This window comes from Globicephala melas, chromosome 6 (genome assembly GCF_963455315.2).
Source record: "Globicephala melas chromosome 6, mGloMel1.2, whole genome shotgun sequence".
NCBI classification, from domain to species: Eukaryota; Metazoa; Chordata; class Mammalia; order Artiodactyla; family Delphinidae; genus Globicephala; species Globicephala melas.
In genome coordinates, this window is record NC_083319.1 from 51,513,733 (window position 1) to 51,530,607 (window position 16,875).

The 16,875-nt window shown below is 43.2% G+C and overlaps 1 protein-coding gene across 3 annotated transcripts in view; it reads left to right on the plus strand.

The window, feature by feature from the left end:
- DOCK8 (dedicator of cytokinesis 8) overlaps positions 1–16,875 on the plus strand; it is a 220,844-nt gene that overhangs the window by 186,284 nt on the left and 17,685 nt on the right. For all 3 annotated transcript variants that reach the window (XM_060300871.1, XM_030877059.3, XM_030877061.2), the window contains 10 exons: positions 205–301; positions 1,909–2,043; positions 3,102–3,254; positions 4,315–4,473; positions 5,122–5,222; positions 6,293–6,485; positions 11,467–11,610; positions 13,267–13,398; positions 13,867–14,001; positions 15,429–15,518. In XM_060300871.1, the coding sequence (XP_060156854.1) occupies positions 205–301; positions 1,909–2,043; positions 3,102–3,254; positions 4,315–4,473; positions 5,122–5,222; positions 6,293–6,485; positions 11,467–11,610; positions 13,267–13,398; positions 13,867–14,001; positions 15,429–15,518 (1,339 nt within the window). The remainder of the gene's footprint in view (positions 1–204; positions 302–1,908; positions 2,044–3,101; positions 3,255–4,314; positions 4,474–5,121; positions 5,223–6,292; positions 6,486–11,466; positions 11,611–13,266; positions 13,399–13,866; positions 14,002–15,428; positions 15,519–16,875) is intronic.

Consider the following 16,875-nt stretch of genomic DNA (forward strand, 5'->3'; position numbering starts at 1 on the left):
GAGACTTTACCTAGAAAGCCTTTTTAACCAGACACCAGTTACAGAAGGCACCTATATTCCTTAGTTACCAGTAACCGGCTGCTTTGTTTTCACTTCAAGATTGACTCTTCAGAAGATTTCTTTACACTTAGAATATAGATTACCATCACTGGGAAATGGCCAGATTTGATAGGCACTTTAATTTGACCTCTTTTTGTTTCTTAGAACAAAAGCAGAGTTAGATCAAGAAGCCTTGATCAGTGGCAATCTAGCTACCGAAGCAAATTTAATCATCCTGGATATGCAGGAAAACATTATCCAGGTGAGGACAACAAACAACTGATCTATTCAACGTGAATATGTTTACTAGAATTTAATAAGGAATTCTTTATAGAAAATTGTGAAAGAAATAAACAAGATATGAAATGCTTTTTGTTTAAATGAAATTGGGCAGTTTACCATTTACAATAGTGTCCACCTTAAAAATTCCAGTGATACTTACCAAACATCCTTCTGGATTCATTGACTTGAAGCTTGCTTGGAAAGAGTTAGGTGCTTGAAAGACTGACTCTCGTAGTTAAATCTGCCTGCACATGTGCAAAGTTTATAATGTGGGTGGTGGGCTTACAGTTCAGTATCTAGAATAGGGGTGGTAGGGGTTTTTTTTGATAGGTCAACTCCATTTGAATTATAGTTGATGTCTGTATGGGAGCTAAGATTATGACTGGGCTAGGTAAAAGGAGTGCTAAGTGTGATTAATGATGTCTGTTTTGGACACAAATTAGTGAAGAAAAATCACTTGTACCATGAATTTGCCATCCCTGCTGTAGAAAAGTGTTATATCAATGTGAATTTTATAGTAATACAATTCACCATACTAATTTCATTTTCTAAGTGAATGCTTCCAGAAATTCTCAAGACATCTAGGTGATAATGGGTTTTTAGTTAACCTGAAAAATGAGTCCTTACATGTTTCCAATGAAAAATCATTTATTAGAGGGCTAGAAGAAGAAATATTGTCGAAACATATTTGAACTTAGTAATCCAACTTTTAAGTTATCTTTTAAAAAGTGATTATTGTACAAAAATAAAGACCAAAAAAGTATATGGTACCTTTGATAAATACTTGTTATCAAATACTTGGCATCGGGCTTCTCTGGTGGCGCAGTGGTTGAGAGTCCGCCTGCCGATGCAGGGGACACAGGTTCGTGCCCTGGTCCAGGAAGATCCCACATGCCGCGGAGCAGCTGGGCCCGTGAGCCATGGCCACTGAGCCTGCGCCTCTGGAGCCTGTGCTCCGCAACAGGAGAGGCCACAACAGTGAGAGGCCCGCGTACCGCAAAAAAAAAAAAAAACAACTTGGCATCATGTTGATTATATCTTTATACAATACTGCTTTGAGTGCTATATTCTTAACCCCAGTCCTCAAAATGTATGTACAGTTTTCAAAGGAAGCTGAAACTTATTTATCATTGATCTTGGGGACATTAGTCCTGCTGCAGCTGATAAATAAGCTTCTATTTAGAAACATCACTGCCACAAGCAGCCCCCAGTGTAATGGGAAGCCCACAATTGTGGTTTGAAAGCCCACAAGAAAAGCTGTGCCTTGTATACAAGGAAAGAACATTCCAAAAGCTGTTGCCCAGGATTGGGGGAAGGTGTACCTTATAACTTGGTTTAGCAGCCCAGAATTAGGCATAAATCCCAAATCAATTGGGAGTTTTGGAATAAAGTCATGTGGAAATAGGTCTTCAGCTCGCCTGGTAGTGGACGATATACGGGGTGCTTTCCCAAACCCTTAAGATCATAGACGGAGAGAGATGAAACATCAGCATGCCTGTGCTAATTGCCAAGAGCACCCACCTGTGTCTTCCCCCTCAGTTCATGGGCACAGCACAGGGATTCATTGATGCTGTTCTGTTCCCCCAGGCAAGCTCGGCTCTGGACTGTAAAGACAACCTGCTGGGAGGCGTGCTAAGGGTCCTGGTGAATTCTCTGAGCTGTGATCAGAGCACCACCTACCTGACTCACTGCTTTGCGACACTCCGTGCTCTCATTGCCAAGGTAAACATGGGACACTTGCTTTCTTACTCTTAATTAAGAGTTAAGATTCTCATCAATCTAGCTTCACGTTTCTTGCTTCAGGTGCACCAAAACCCACAGACCACTGTGTTAAGTGACACTACGGTAAAAGTCTTAAGGCTCATTAGGAAGGAAGCAGATACACTGATTCTACAGGACTCACCATAAAGAGGAAAAACAGTGCCTCTCACACTAGAAATGTGGGCCCAACTATAGAAATTTGAAATGGCCACTCACTGAAGACATGAGAGTGGAAATCAGTTGAGCAACTTTGTTTTTCACCCTTTTTCTTTAGTACCTTATCTGAGTGAGATTCAATTCCTATACATGACTCCCATTCGTAAATCTTACAAAATATCATGTCATAAAATGCAGAAGGTTTAGAAATACATTTCTCCTAGCCTGAAGAATATAGATTTTCCTGAGGTAAAACAGTCTATTGCAGATTCCTATCTCCCCCTTTATTGAAAATCTCGGTTGATGCCTTCTATCTGGGATCTTTTACATTTAGAAAGTGGAATCCCAGGACTTTCCCTGGCGGTCCAGTGGTTAAGACTCTGCGCTTCCACTGCAGGGGTGCGTGTTCGATCCCTGGTCAGGGAACTAAGATCTGCAAGCCGTGCAGCGTGGCCGTGGAGGGTGGGTGGGAAAGAAAAAGAAAATAAAGTGGAATCCCTCTGCTCTCACCCGTCATTATCATTTGCTCTTTCTCAGTCACCAGTAATTTCCAGGGAACCCAGTAAACTCAGGCTAATTCCTTCAGAGTTGGGACTTCAGCAGGGAAGGCAGCCTGGCTAACCGTGCAGCTAATTACACAGCCCTGATCTTAGCTGAGCAGCTCATAATGAGATCTTAAGTCGACTCCGTTGCTTCACTTCATCTTCTGATTCAAGGAACTCATCATCTGTATGGAGCAGTGCATTAATTCTTGTGGGCTTTTTGCTTGTCCAAGCAGCCGTTTCCATATTTCAACAGGCATCCAGTCCAGAAAGCGTACGATCGTGCCAAGTGACGTCTTATGGCCCCTGTGTCTCTCCTAGTTCGGCGACTTGCTGTTTGAGGAGGAAGTGGATCAGTGTGCGGACCTGTGTCAGCGAGTGCTGCATCACTGCGGCAGCAGCATGGACGTCGCCCGGAGCCAAGCCTGCGCCACTCTCTACCTCCTCATGAGGTTCAGCTTTGGAGCCACCAGCGTAAGCGCCCAGGGCGACCCAGAATCAGCAGAGTCAGTGCGAAGCCCTGGGGGAGGAAGAGTGTGCACTATTGCAGTTGACTTCTGCCACGTGGGAAGGAAACAGTTGGGCGTGTAGATGGATAGCAGCTTTTGTTTGACTTTGCTTCTAGAAGTAAATTATTAAGATTGATGAATGCAGTGGTTTCCATCCGTGTGTTTCAATAAGAAATGAACAGATATGTGTAGATTCAAGGTTGTCATCTGTGGGAAAAAAAAATACAACAGAATTAGGACTTCAGAAGAGTTTGTCCTGTTTCTAAAATCTGATTGGTACCAGAATGACCTGTGGAAGAGAATTTGCAATGATCGCTATCGTCCACACCTGAGTGTTAATTGAAGCTTAGCAGCCTTTGGAATTCAGCTTTATTACAGCACCGTCTTAGTTTGTCTAGATTTTAGTATGTTCTTTTGGAATTTACATCTGTAGTCACGTTAATGCGCGTGCTCAACTGATATGAAAAGATAACTTGGCCCATGGAAGAAAGGCAGGGCCCTCAGAATGTATTAGGTATAACGATTTAAAAGCCTTTAGGACATTCCTCAGAGGCCAGAGGCCCTTGGAATAGCCACAGTTTTCCATGGGCCTAGAAGGAAAGGAGAAACAAAGTTGCTGCCTACCCAGAATCCAGAAATCTCAGAAATCTTGCCCACATAGATCCTGTTCCTCTTTACAGTTTAAATAAAGTTCCAAGAAGAGGAATCTTGACACAAAGGGAGACATCCTGTGACCCAACTCTGTAGGAACCTTCCAGCCTTGCTGCACGGAGCTGGTCAGGTCCTCAGTGAAAACTTAAAGGGAACTGACAGATTTATGTCAGGGCAATAGCCACTTAAACCAGTTAAACAACAGTATGAGTCTTGAGCGAAGTATAGCTCATATTTCATTGGGAAAAAAAGGAAATGATTGAGACTGGGTTAAAGAAACACCGGAGGGTTATTGGTATCTGGCTCTACTGCCTTCAATTATCTACTAGCTGAGTGCCTCGTATTTGTTCCATCATTATTTTTTCCTGACTCAGAACTTTGCAAGAGTAAAGATGCAAGTCACCATGTCTCTGGCATCTTTGGTGGGCAAAGCACCAGACTTTAATGAGGAGTACCTGAGAAGATCCTTGAGGACAATTTTGGCCTATGCGGAAGAAGACACAGACATGCAGACCACTCCTTTCCCCATGCAGGTAGACTGAAGAGCGTGCCTTGTCTGTGATCAGCCAGCTATAAACTCGTGTGTGTGTATGTATGTGTGTATATACACACACACACATATACATACTTATACATACATATATATGTGCATGTGTATATGTAGGTAATATATAATTCCATATAATATATTATATAACATATATAGTTATGGATTATATAATTTTTGTGAAATATATATATTATAATTATGTCATATGATACAGATAATTATATAACGTATTATGATATATATTAGATGGAATCTAAGCTGAGGTCCTAAGCTGCCTCCTACTTGGTATAAAAAGGTCTGATGTTCTAGAGTACAGTTGAGGGCTTTCAGGTTGCAGATAACTGAAACTAGTTCAAACTAATTTAACCAAGAAGGTGTTGGAGAGGGAAGATAATATAATGATTCAGGACTAATTCATGGATCCCAAGGGCCAACTCACATCTGGGCCTCGGAAGTGCCTGGACCTGCAAAGGTGAGGTCAAAGAGGATCCAGTCTAGATTCCCCTCACCTGGGCTCTCTCCTGTCTTAGCGAAGCCTGTCCATGGCTGCCCCTTGGACTTTCAATGCATCCTAACTTGTTACCATGGACTCCAAAGCTGAGACTGTTTGGGGCGTACACTTTTTTTGCAGGTGGAAGAACTTCTCTGCAATCTGAATAGCATCTTATACGACACAGTGAAAATGAGGGAATTTCAGGAAGATCCTGAGATGCTTATGGATCTCATGTACAGGTAAACTTTTCTGGTAAAATCAAAAGGGTGTCACTTGAGGATCTAGGGTTTGTCACTATGAAGTTCTTATGAATATAATGATCACAGGAAATGTGGGTACACTGTTTTGGCTGACATCCAAAACTGTACTTAGAAATTGGTAGAAAATCACCACTCAGAGGGTGTTGATTCATGTACACGTTTTCAGAAAGATCTCCCTAATTTAAAGGGAGGTACTTATTTTTTGAAATTATTTTCTACTTACCATAGAATGAGAGAAAAGAACTATCACCTGTTACATGAATTATTTCTGAAATGTTTTTCCACTTACATTCAGACATACATGTAAGTTTTATTTAGAAATCATATTTTACTCTATCATTTAAAATTTTGTCTTATAGTCCTTGTTTTAGGAGAAACTACTTACAAAGGCAAAATTGTTCTGATGCGATGTCATAAGCAGGATAGTACTTTTTTTTTTTTTTGGCTGCGTTGGGTCTTCGTTGCTGCACGCGGGCTTTCTCTAGTTGCGGTGAGCAGGGGCTACTCTTCGTTGCGGTGCACGGGCTTCTCATCACAGTGGCTTCTCTTCTTGCGGAGCACGGCCTCTAGGCACGTGGGCTCAGTAGTTGTGGCACGCGGGCTCTAGAGCGCAGGCTCAGTAGTTGCGGCGCACGGGCTTAGTTGCTCCGCGGCATGTGGGATCTTCCCGGACTAGGGCTCGAACCCGTGTCCCCTGCATTGGCAGGTGGATCCTTAACCACTGCGCCACCAGGGAAGCCCAAGGATAGTACTTTTGTCTTCTGTTTTTTTTGTGTGAGAAAAGAAGAAAATTGCTAGAGCTCCATTCAAATAGACATCATTTTATCAGGGTTTTTCCCCCCCATAAATCTTTAACTAAATCATAGCATTCCTGGCATCCTGCACAACCCAAACATGGAATGAAAAAAACTGGACTGATAGATATTTGCCTCTTCTCTCATTCTCTGAACATGTAGGCAAAACTCTTACTGGGAAAAAAACTGGCCATGCACAATAGAAAAACACTGTCACTAACCGTTGTCCTTGAAACTTTCTCAACCCATCTTTAGAATTGCCAAGAGTTACCAAACATCTCCTGACCTGCGGCTGACCTGGCTCCAGAACATGGCGGAGAAGCACACCAAGGGGAAGTGCTACACAGAAGCTGCCATGTGCCTGGTGCACGCAGCTGCCTTAGTGGCTGAATATCTGAGCATGTTGGAGGACCACAGCTACCTGCCCGTGGGCAGCGTCAGCTTTCAGGTGGGGGGGACAAGTTTAGCTTTTCCTTTAGTGCAGTGGTTCTCAACTGGGGGCATTTGACAGTCTCTGAAGACATTTTAGGTTGTTACAACTGAGGGTGGGAAGGTGGGTGCTACTGACAGTTAATAGGTATAAACCAGGGATGCTGCTGAACACCCTACAATGCATAGGATAGCTCCCACCACAAAGCATTATCTGGCCTCAAATATCAATAATGCCAAGGTTGAAAAACCCTGCTTTAGTGTATTAAATTTGCCTCTTCTAATTGCTTTACCATCTTGGGTTTTTTTTAAAAAAAATTTTTTAATTTATTTATTTGTGTTTATTTTTGGCTGTGTTGGGTCTTCGTTGCTGCGTGCCGGCTTTCTCCAGTTGTGGTGAGCGGAGGCTACTCTTCGTTGCGGTGCACGGGCTTCTCATTGCAGTGGCTTCTCTTGTTGTGGAGCACGGGCTCTAGGCACGCGGGCTTCAGTAGTTGTGGCACGTGGGCTCAGTAGTTGTGGCTCACGGGCTGTAGAGCGCAGGCTCAGTAGTTGTGGTGCATGGGCTTAGTTGCTCTGCGGCACGTGGGATCCTCCCGGACCAGGGCTCGAACCCGTGTCCCCTGCATTGGCAGGCGGATTCCCAACCACTGTGCCATCAGGGAAGCCCCCCAAAAATTATTGTTTACAATAAATGTAGAGTCGATAGGCACTTTAGACATTCCCAAACACTTTCACGTCCATGATTTCATTTGGCCTTCCCCATAAACCAGTGAAACAGACAGAGAAGGTATTATTACTCCCACTTCACAGATAAACTGAGAGAGCAACTTTTCTAAGGTTATTTAAACCCTTTCTCAAAGACTTGTAGTTGGCACAGTATACTGACAGCTGTGAAAGTATTTTTTCTAAATACTGGAGAAATTATTTCCCTCAGGGCCCATTCCTTTTATTACACTCCCTAACTCTGTAATATCCTCCTCACTAATCTAAAATCAAGGAAGAACCAAATTGGGACTTCCCTGGTGGCGCAGTGGTTAAGAATCCGCCTGCCAATGCAGGGCACACGGGTTCGACCCCTGGTCCGGGAAGATCATGCCACAGAGCAACTAAGCCCGTGCGCCACAACTACTGAGCCTGCATTCTCGAGCCTGCGAGCCACAACTGCTGAAGCCCGCGCACCTAAAGCCCGTGCTCCGCAACAAGAGAAGCCACCACAATTAGAAGCACACTTCAACAAAGAGTAGCCCCCTCGCTACAACTAGAGAAAGCCCGCACGCAGCAATGAAGACCCAACGCAGCCAAAAACAAATAAATAAAATAAATAAATTTATTTTAAAAAAAAGAAAGAAAGAACCAAATTGACCTGGGAAGGGAAAAAAAGGGCTGGATCCATACTGTCTTAGGATGAGCTGAATATTACCCATAGTTAGCAGAGGGAAATTGTCTGCTAGGCCTGAAAGTTGGTTCAGGCTGGGATGCTCAGTGGCCACTTGGACTGTTTTGGCTGAGTAGTTTAAAACAGTCTTTAGAGGAAACAGAAAATTTTACGAGTGCTTTTAGAGGCATAATCTGTAGAAATGACAATCCCTGAAACCTGTAACCATATAGTACAGTAAGAAAGCCTTTTCAAGCCAGACTCACAGAGTCATTTACAAGTGTTTGGATTATTCTTGTTTGAATTTTCATGACTGATTTTTATAAAAGGCTCTGTTCTCATTGTTGCTCTTCAACACAATTTTGTGATGCTGTGTGAACCAGAAAGAGAGGACAGTTCAAAGTAGCTTTCCCAGGCTTATAGAGTAAGGCACAGAAACTGTTGCTGGTAGAGCCAGGAGCTTCTGATTTCCTGAATACTGTTCACTAGGCAATCTGGGTATTGCCTCATACCGCTAATTCCTCCTTTCTTACGGTCTTCAGTAACAATAGTATTTATTCTATCATTTTATTCTCAGCAAACAAATTTTATTCTCAATTCAGGAATGTTCATTATAAAGCCAAAAATTTAATTCTTATCCAAACAGCATAAAAAATCAAGCAAACAAATTTTATTCTCAATTCAGGAATGTTCATTATAAAGCCAAAAATTTAATTCTTATCCAAACAGCATAAAAAATCATATCTGATTTTGAATCACATAAAAGTGAAGAAAGGTATAAAAATCAATTTTAGACATATTTGCTTTTTTGTAAAATTTACTTTGGCCATACGATATTAGCAAGGATAAATATTATAAGTGCTACTCTTTCAATTACCAGAAATCTCTGGGTTTAACACTTAATGTGGAATTATATCAACCTCTTGTCTTGTTTCATTACTATTGCTTATAAATTCTTTTTAATTTGCCTATCGTAAGTCATGCCAAGGTGAGTAGAATAGTTCTTCTAGAAACAACAGAAAAACTCCACATTGTCCCTACACGGGAGCATATAGCTCTATTTTTTCATAGACCTTTATCCACGTATTCATTCTTTTAGGTGATATTTATTGAGCACTTATTCTGTCCTCATGAACTTTACATTCCAGCCAGGGAGAGTGGCATCATACAGCTAATTCTTCCATTTCTTATTCAATTTCAATTGTGATAAATGCTGTAATAAAGAGGTACAAGATGCTGTGAGTGTTTAGCATGTGACTCAGCCTGGGGGTCATGGAACGCTCAGAAAGACGAGGAACGGGAGGGGGAAGCAGAAGGAACTGTGAAGAATGAGGTCTTCAGAATACACAGAACATGGTGAGTTAGGTGATCTCAGCTACAGAAGAGAAGCCAAATTACACTGACGCTTACGAGCCAATTCTCTTTTCTCTCAAATGAGACATACCAAATCTTTCTGGAAATGTGTGCTTGCAAGTGACAGAATGCCTAACCCAGACGGACCTAAGGTAAAAATGGAATTTATCAGCTTGCATGAGAGAGATGAGTCCGGAGTAGCACCTGCCAAACTGGACCTAGGGGTCCAAACAATGTCATCAGACCTCAGTGTCATCATCACTTCCTGTCTCTGCTTTCTCATTCTTCACAGGCTTCCCACACTCACTGAGAGATATTTATGTTTACATATTCCCAGGTTCAAGTCCAGGAGAATAGAGAAATGCCTCATATGTAGCAGTTGCAGAGACAGTCTCAGTGCATCTTATTGGTTCTGACGGGGTCATATGCTCATCTCTGAACCAATCATAGTGGCCAGAGACATGGAATGCTGTGATTGGCTGAGCCAGAGCCAGAGTTGAGGTCCACACATGGAGTTATGGATGGTTTCTCAGGAGGCTATACTTTATAGAAGGATGAAGGAATTCTGGGCAGCATTAACTACAGATGTCTGGTGTTGATTTCTTAAATGCTGTGTGCTTTAGTTTTCAACCTTGTTCTGCTCCAGTAAAATTGAATTTTTTGAAAAGAATTATAAACTGGAGATAAATAAATCTGTGCAAGGAAAATAACTCTGAGGCCACAGAATTCCAAGGAACTGAGCTCGTTGAAATTCTATGCCCCAGAGTACAATATTTATTCCACAAATGTAGATATGGATACATTCTCACATAACTGCTGTTACTTTCACCTCCCTAATTCTGAAGCCGGGAAAGTCTGCCTGGAATCTTTTCCCTCTGATGACAGCTAATAAGGCTGCATAAATAACTGCAGATATATTCCTCTACATGTGGAAAATTTCATACAATACTAATAGCATTCGTTTCTTGGGTCATTAGATTCTTTCAACTGAATCTCCTGGACCTTTTACCATTTCCAATTCAGAAACATCATAATAGAAAGACCAGGTGTGAAAGAAAGGCTGGCCATGAAAGGTTCTGAAGGCCTCCTATATTCCTAAAACTACCTTATAATTTTGGATATGAAGGTACAGGACTGTAAAACTCTCTCTTCCTTGACTGCTAAGGATGAATCACTTGATCTTGCAAGCCAGGCCTGCAAGAGGCAGACCGATTTTACTTCACTAGCCAACTCTGGTCCGTTGGTAGTGGCTGAATGGGGTACCATGCTGAGAAGAATTCTGAGACCATATCCAAGCTTCAGGGAAAAGAGTACTATAATTAATTAGTTCTGTCTGCCATGAGTGTAGTTATAAAAGGAATGGCAAATGTGCTACCTGTGTGCAAGTCCTAAGCTACAAAGGTTTCCAGTTTCTTTTATGTTCCATATGCATTTCTTCTATATCCATGAGACAGGTTGAAGAAAATGATTCTTGACCTGTCAAAAGTATGAGAGTCACTGCCAGAGCCAGAACTGGGGTGAGGTGAGTGAGGCACATGAAGTGCAGAATTTAAGGAAGCACTCACTCGTGAGGTCAAGCAAGTTTAGGGTCACAACTTACAGGACCCTGAGAGTGAGTGTTCCCTAAATTTTGTTTTCACCTCGTTCACCCTAATCCTGGCCCTGATCACTGCATTCTCTATGAGACTCTAAACTCTATGGTTTATGTAAAAGAAAAGTGTGTAGAAAGGAGCGAAATGTTTGGGGGGGAGGGGAGAAAAAAAAATAGTAACTGCTGCATTGCCATAAAGATTTCATAAAGAAGACCTTCTCATTTGCAATTGTCATATGATATTATGGCCATTCACCTAAAAGCCAAGTCAGTCATAGCAAGTACTTCAGAGGGTCACTCAGCTGGTGAAACAAGGAGTCTAGTTAACTGTTCGTTGGCCTTTGGCTTTTAAAAACCACGACCCCTGCTGGACGTCCCTTAGGGTCCTTTCTCTAAAGCAACTCAACTATTGTTTACATTGAGGTAAGCGTCCTTCTGTATCTCCCAATAGTTAAAAAGAAAAGAAAATCTTGAGTTTCGAAGGCCAGTTGTTCTGTGCATTCTTTCAAAATGAGTGGCAGCCAAAGGCTCTTCTGGGTGGAATTACAGACCTTGTATGATCAGGGATGGTGAGGACCTTGGAGCCACGGCTTCCTCCTCCGTATGTTATGGGTTCCTGTGGTGCCTTTGTTAGTCAGATTCCCCTGTTCTCCTGGCTCATACTGTGATCTCTTTCAGAATATTTCTTCCAACGTGCTGGAGGAGTCTGCGGTCTCTGATGACACCCTGTCGCCGGACGAGGACGGGGTGTGCTCCGGCCGGTACTTCACCGAGAGCGGCCTGGTGGGCCTCCTGGAGCAGGCGGCCGAGCTCTTCAGCACGGTCAGTGCACACAGCTGTCCGGGCTTCCACAGTCAGCCTGAACTCTGGCGTCGGTGCCCTGAGTGCCGGTCTTAACGTCCAGCCAGTCCCACTTCATGATGACACCACGTGCAGGGGCGTGCAGGGCAGGGGAGGGGCTGGAGGGCTTTGACATATGTAGATCGCCTCAGCTCTCAGGGAGGCGGGAAGGCCCTTCGTCACTGCGGTATTCTGGTGTTCACCGCCTCAGCTCTCAGGGAGGCGGGAAGGCCCTTCGTCACTGCAGTATTCTGGTTTTCACTGCCTCAGCTCTCAGGGAGGCGGGAAGGCCCTTCATCACTGCAGTATTCTGGTTTTCACTGCACGCTCATTGGCTGGGCAGTAGTTTCACAGTATTATTTCCATTTAACAGAGGTGGAAACTAAGCCACAAAGAGGGAAATGGCTTGCCCAGGGTTACACAATAAATCACGAGGCACGTTCCCACTCTCTTATTTTCCCTCTCTTTGAGAGAGGGACTCAGCTGACAGCTGAGTAATCCTCAGGGTCGTCACAGACCAGGGACAGCTCAGAGAAATGTGACTCCCCGCATTAACCTAATCTGGGTCTAAACACTCCTAATAAGAGAAAAATATGTAGAGATTAAAAATATATAGATTAAGTCATTGAGATTCAGTGCAGGGAAGAAAGTATGTTGTTCATTTTCATAGTTTCCCTACTCCCTCAAATTTTTTTTTAAAATAAATTCATTTTATTTATTTATTTTTGGCTGCACTGGGTCTTCGTTGCTGCTCGCAGGCTTTCTCTAGTTGCAGCAAGTGGGGGCTACTCTTCATTGTGGTGCGCGGGCTTCTCACTGCTGTGGCTTCTCTTGTTGTGGAGCATAGGCTCTAGGCACAGGGGCTTCGGTAGTTGTGGCTCACGGGCTCAGAAGTTGTGGCTCGTAGGCTCAGCGGCCATGGCTCACGGGCCCAGCCGCTCCGCGGCATGTGGGATCTTCCCAGACCAGGGCTCGAACCCACGTCCCCTGCATTGGCAGGCGGGCTCTCAATCACTGCGCCACCAGGGAAGCCCTCCCTCAAATTTTAAGCCAAGCAGATATTTAATACTTCACTCTGTTTAGCTGATCCAGTTTTGTTTTCATCTTGATATTTTTCTTTCTTCTCTACTTTTCATTTCCAAGTTTCCATCCTACAATCTATGTATTTTAATTATTATTTTGACTGGCTTCTCTTTTTCCAGCTTTCCCTTTCAGAATTCACATAAAGTCCAAGATACTCTTGTTTTTCCTGGAATTCTAGAAAACCAGGTAGTTAGACCCCTAACTCTTTTCAGGAATGCAGTGAACACCTGGCTACAGGAGGACCCCTGGTGACATTTAAATATGCTAAGGCTGCCTTCCTGAATTGTTCTTAGTTCCTGCTGCCAGTCTCCTGTCCTATTTTTTTTCCCCAGGAAACCCCCTTTTCCAACTTAACATTATCAAATAGGACCATTTAGTGTGTCTAGTTCAGTTTGAATGCTACAGCCATCCCAGAGATGCTCAGACTTTATTCCTGCTCTATAAAATATTGTGGTGCCCCAATAAATCCATTCTCCAATGCCTAATGCACTCTGGTTGCTCTTTTAAGTTTCCAGTGGATTAAATTCTCTTTGATTTTTTTCTCCTCTTTCCAAGGGAGGACTGTACGAGACGGTCAATGAGGTCTACAAGCTGGTCATCCCCATCCTGGAAGCTCATCGAGACTTCCGGAAGCTGACCTCCACCCACGAGAAGCTGCAGAAGGCCTTTGACAGCATCATTAGCAAGGTAGCGGGGGCATCCTGGCTAACAGGTCCTATAATCAGGCGGCAGGTGACCCTGTCTCAGAGATGCTTAGCCCTCCTTCCTCTCTAGGGAGTGATTTACCTTAAGGACATCATTACTGTAGCTCTCTCCTATCAAACGGAAGAGGGCTGAGAATAGACAGAGGACCGTGATTCAAACCGTGAAAGAAGGCGGCTTGAATTACTTTACAACCAGGAATGTGAAAATCTTAAATTCACTTAAGAGAAGTCCTAGAAATCTTTCATGGGGTTTTTTTTTTTTTTTTGCCATTATTTCCCAAGTTTATTCCATAAACATTAAAAAAACTTTTTAAAGGAGTGAATTCTGTTTGTATTAGCCACAGGAATAGAATGCTTTATAACCCAACAAGAGAAGACTCCTGCCCTCTCATCTCAGTGGATCCTCATGAATTACATAACTAAGGAGAGCTTTTCTTATTTTGTTCATCAGGGTCATAAGAGAATGTTTGGAACCTACTTTCGAGTTGGTTTCTACGGATCCAGATTTGGGGACTTGGATGAGAAGGAATTCGTTTACAAAGAGCCTGCAATTACCAAGCTTCCTGAGATCTCTCATAGACTAGAGGTAAGCCAAGTGATTCTGGGTGATTGACATTGTGTGCTTTACACAAACAGGTTAGAGTGGGTCATTCCAACAAAACCAAGAGTCACGGATTCCTCGTTGATCCATATATAAAGTTTCCCCCATTGCTTGTACAATATCAAGATATTAGGTGAGATCATGAGGTAAAGCAAGATAATAATAGCTTTCCCCTAAGATTCTGTATACACTTTTCAAACTTTGTAAGTGTATATGGTGAATATTTATTTTCAGGAGCATCCACACTCAATCAATGTCACGTGCTTTCTTATAAACCTTTCCAAATTTTAGTAATAGTTGTTCAGCTTGAAGTGTATCATCTTGACTTTGAAGTCATTGGGCCAAATTATCAAATTACCCCTAGAAAATGCTGTGGGCATCCTTCTGGTGTCAGCAGACAGCACTTCCCACTTCTGACACGGAGATGCTTGACTAGAGGCCCGCTGTGACCTGGAACCAATGAACTCTCCCTGCTGACCCAGGAGCACCCCTCTTTGGATAATCAGAGTCAGTGTCCCATTACATGGGCTGGCAGCCCCAATCCAACCTGCTGTTTATGTTTGATCCGTAACGTAGCAGAAGAGAGCAGCATGTTCTTGGAGGAAAGGCTGGAGAAAAGGAGAAACAACATAGAGAAAAGTGAGAAAAAAGAAGCAGACGTTGAAAGGGCCAAGCACTAAGAGCGCAGGAGGAAAGTCAAGGGGTGCCCTCAAAACAAAACCGTCTCAGACCGAATAACTGGGCTCCCCTGAACTGCTGACAACAACCAGGGATTCACTTCTTTGCTTTCTTGCTATTGCTTTGAATTTATGCCCTTTCTTGGCTGTCAAACTTAAAACCCTTTCATTGTCCAATTGCTCCATCCGTGCCAAATGAGACAAGAGACTTTAATCCTTACTTGACCCAAAGAAGCCACGGCTCAGAGTGGTTGGGTGACTTGCCCAAAGTTGCTCAGCTCATGAGAGGAATTAGCAATTGACCCCAGGCCACTTGGTTCCCTAATATGTTTCCCCAGTTTAGTACTAGAAGCGTATATTTTATCTTCCTGTGTGCTGTGGTTTGTCCCATTATGGGAAGGCTGGTGACCTCTAAAACCCTAGGGTACAAAAGGCAAGAAATAAATAGTTCCATGCCCCTGGAGCGTCTTTAGGAAATATGATGATGTTGGTTGAATTAGATGTCAAGCATACAGTTTATAGGGAAGCATATATCAGTTTGCAATGCTGGACTTCCTTATGTTTTTATTTTTGTCTCAGGAAACGCTGAACTTGCCTCATTAGCTCAGAGGGACTTTCAGTAATCAAAGAGCATATTCTCCCTTACACTTGTTCCAAACGTATTCCACTTCTGAGAGACAAAGAGTTGCAATATATTAAAATAACCTTTATAATTTGTTGGTTTCTCTTGCCTAGGGATTTTATAGTCAATGTTTTGGTGCAGAATTTGTGGAAGTGATAAAAGACTCTGCTCCTGTGGACAAAACCAAGTTGGACCCTAACAAGGTATGGGAAAATTGCAAAAAACAGCCATCAGGCTCTGATTCCCTTTGTTCTACACCCAAAAACATAACATGACCTCCTCTGTCTGGACTCTTCAAGTCATTTCAGTGCAGCCAAATATTCTTTGTCTATGGTTTAACTACTATTTGGTTAGGTCTTAAAGAAACAATACTCAAAGGCAGGGATCATCATAGGAGCTACCAGTTATTAAACATCATCTGTGTGCCTGACACTGCATTAGACCCTTTACGTACACCATTTCATTTCATCCTCCTAAAGCCCTTTGAAATAAGTGTTGTTATTCCTATTTTACAGATGAGAAAAGAAAGGGTAAGCAACTTTCCAAGATCATGCAGGTGTCAGAACCAGTATTCAAACTCAGGGTCTGTCATCCTCAAACCTGCACTTTTTTTTTAAAGAAGATTCTTTGTTAAAAACAATTTATTTAATTTATTTATTTTGGGCTGTGTCGGGTCTTCATTGCTGCGCACGGGCTTTCTCTAGTTGCAGTGAGCGGGGGCTACTCTTCATTGCAGTGCGCGGGCTTCTCATTGTGGAGGCTTTTCTTGTTGTGGAGCACGGGCTCTAGGCGCATGGGCTTCGGTAGTTGTGGCTCGCAGGCTCTAGAGCACAGGCAGTTGTGGCCTACGGGCTTAGTTGCTCTGCGGCATGCGGGATCTTCCCGGACCAGGGCTGGAACCCGTGTCCCCTGCATTGGCAGGCGGATTCTTAACCACTGTGCCACCAGGGAAGTCCCAAATCTGCCCTTCTATTAAAACCTTGAATCCTCAATTTAAAATATGTTGAAAAGATACAAACTTCTTACTGACAGCATTTGGTGGAGGCCTTCTTTTCAGCCAAGTGCAGGGTCATTGTGCTGTTGGAGGAATGATGAAAAGGGCTTGGACTTTTCAAGTGAGGGTGTATTCTCTCTCACCCCCGGTTGGGTGTACTGCAATACAATTCTGATGCTCACCACCCAGAGTTAGGGTCAGACTCCACCAGTTACAGGCTCGTCCTGCAGGAGACTGCCCTAACTTCAGACACCAGCCTCAAGTGGGACCCCAGGCCGCTTGCACTTCTGACCAGACAAAAATATAAATTTGTGGGTTCCCATAGCATTTCTCAGTAGATAAACCACTAGAATGCCTCCCAGAACTCAGAAAAGGGCTACACTGATGATTATAGTTTCATGATAAAGGGTACACATAGGGCAAGATCTGGGATGTATCCCAGAGTTTCTATGCCCTCTCCTTGTGGAGTCCAGGCATGTCACCCTCCTGGCATGTCAATGTGTTCACCAACTGGGAAGATCTACCAAGCCTTGGTGTCCAGGGTTTTTATTGGGGTCTCATTACGT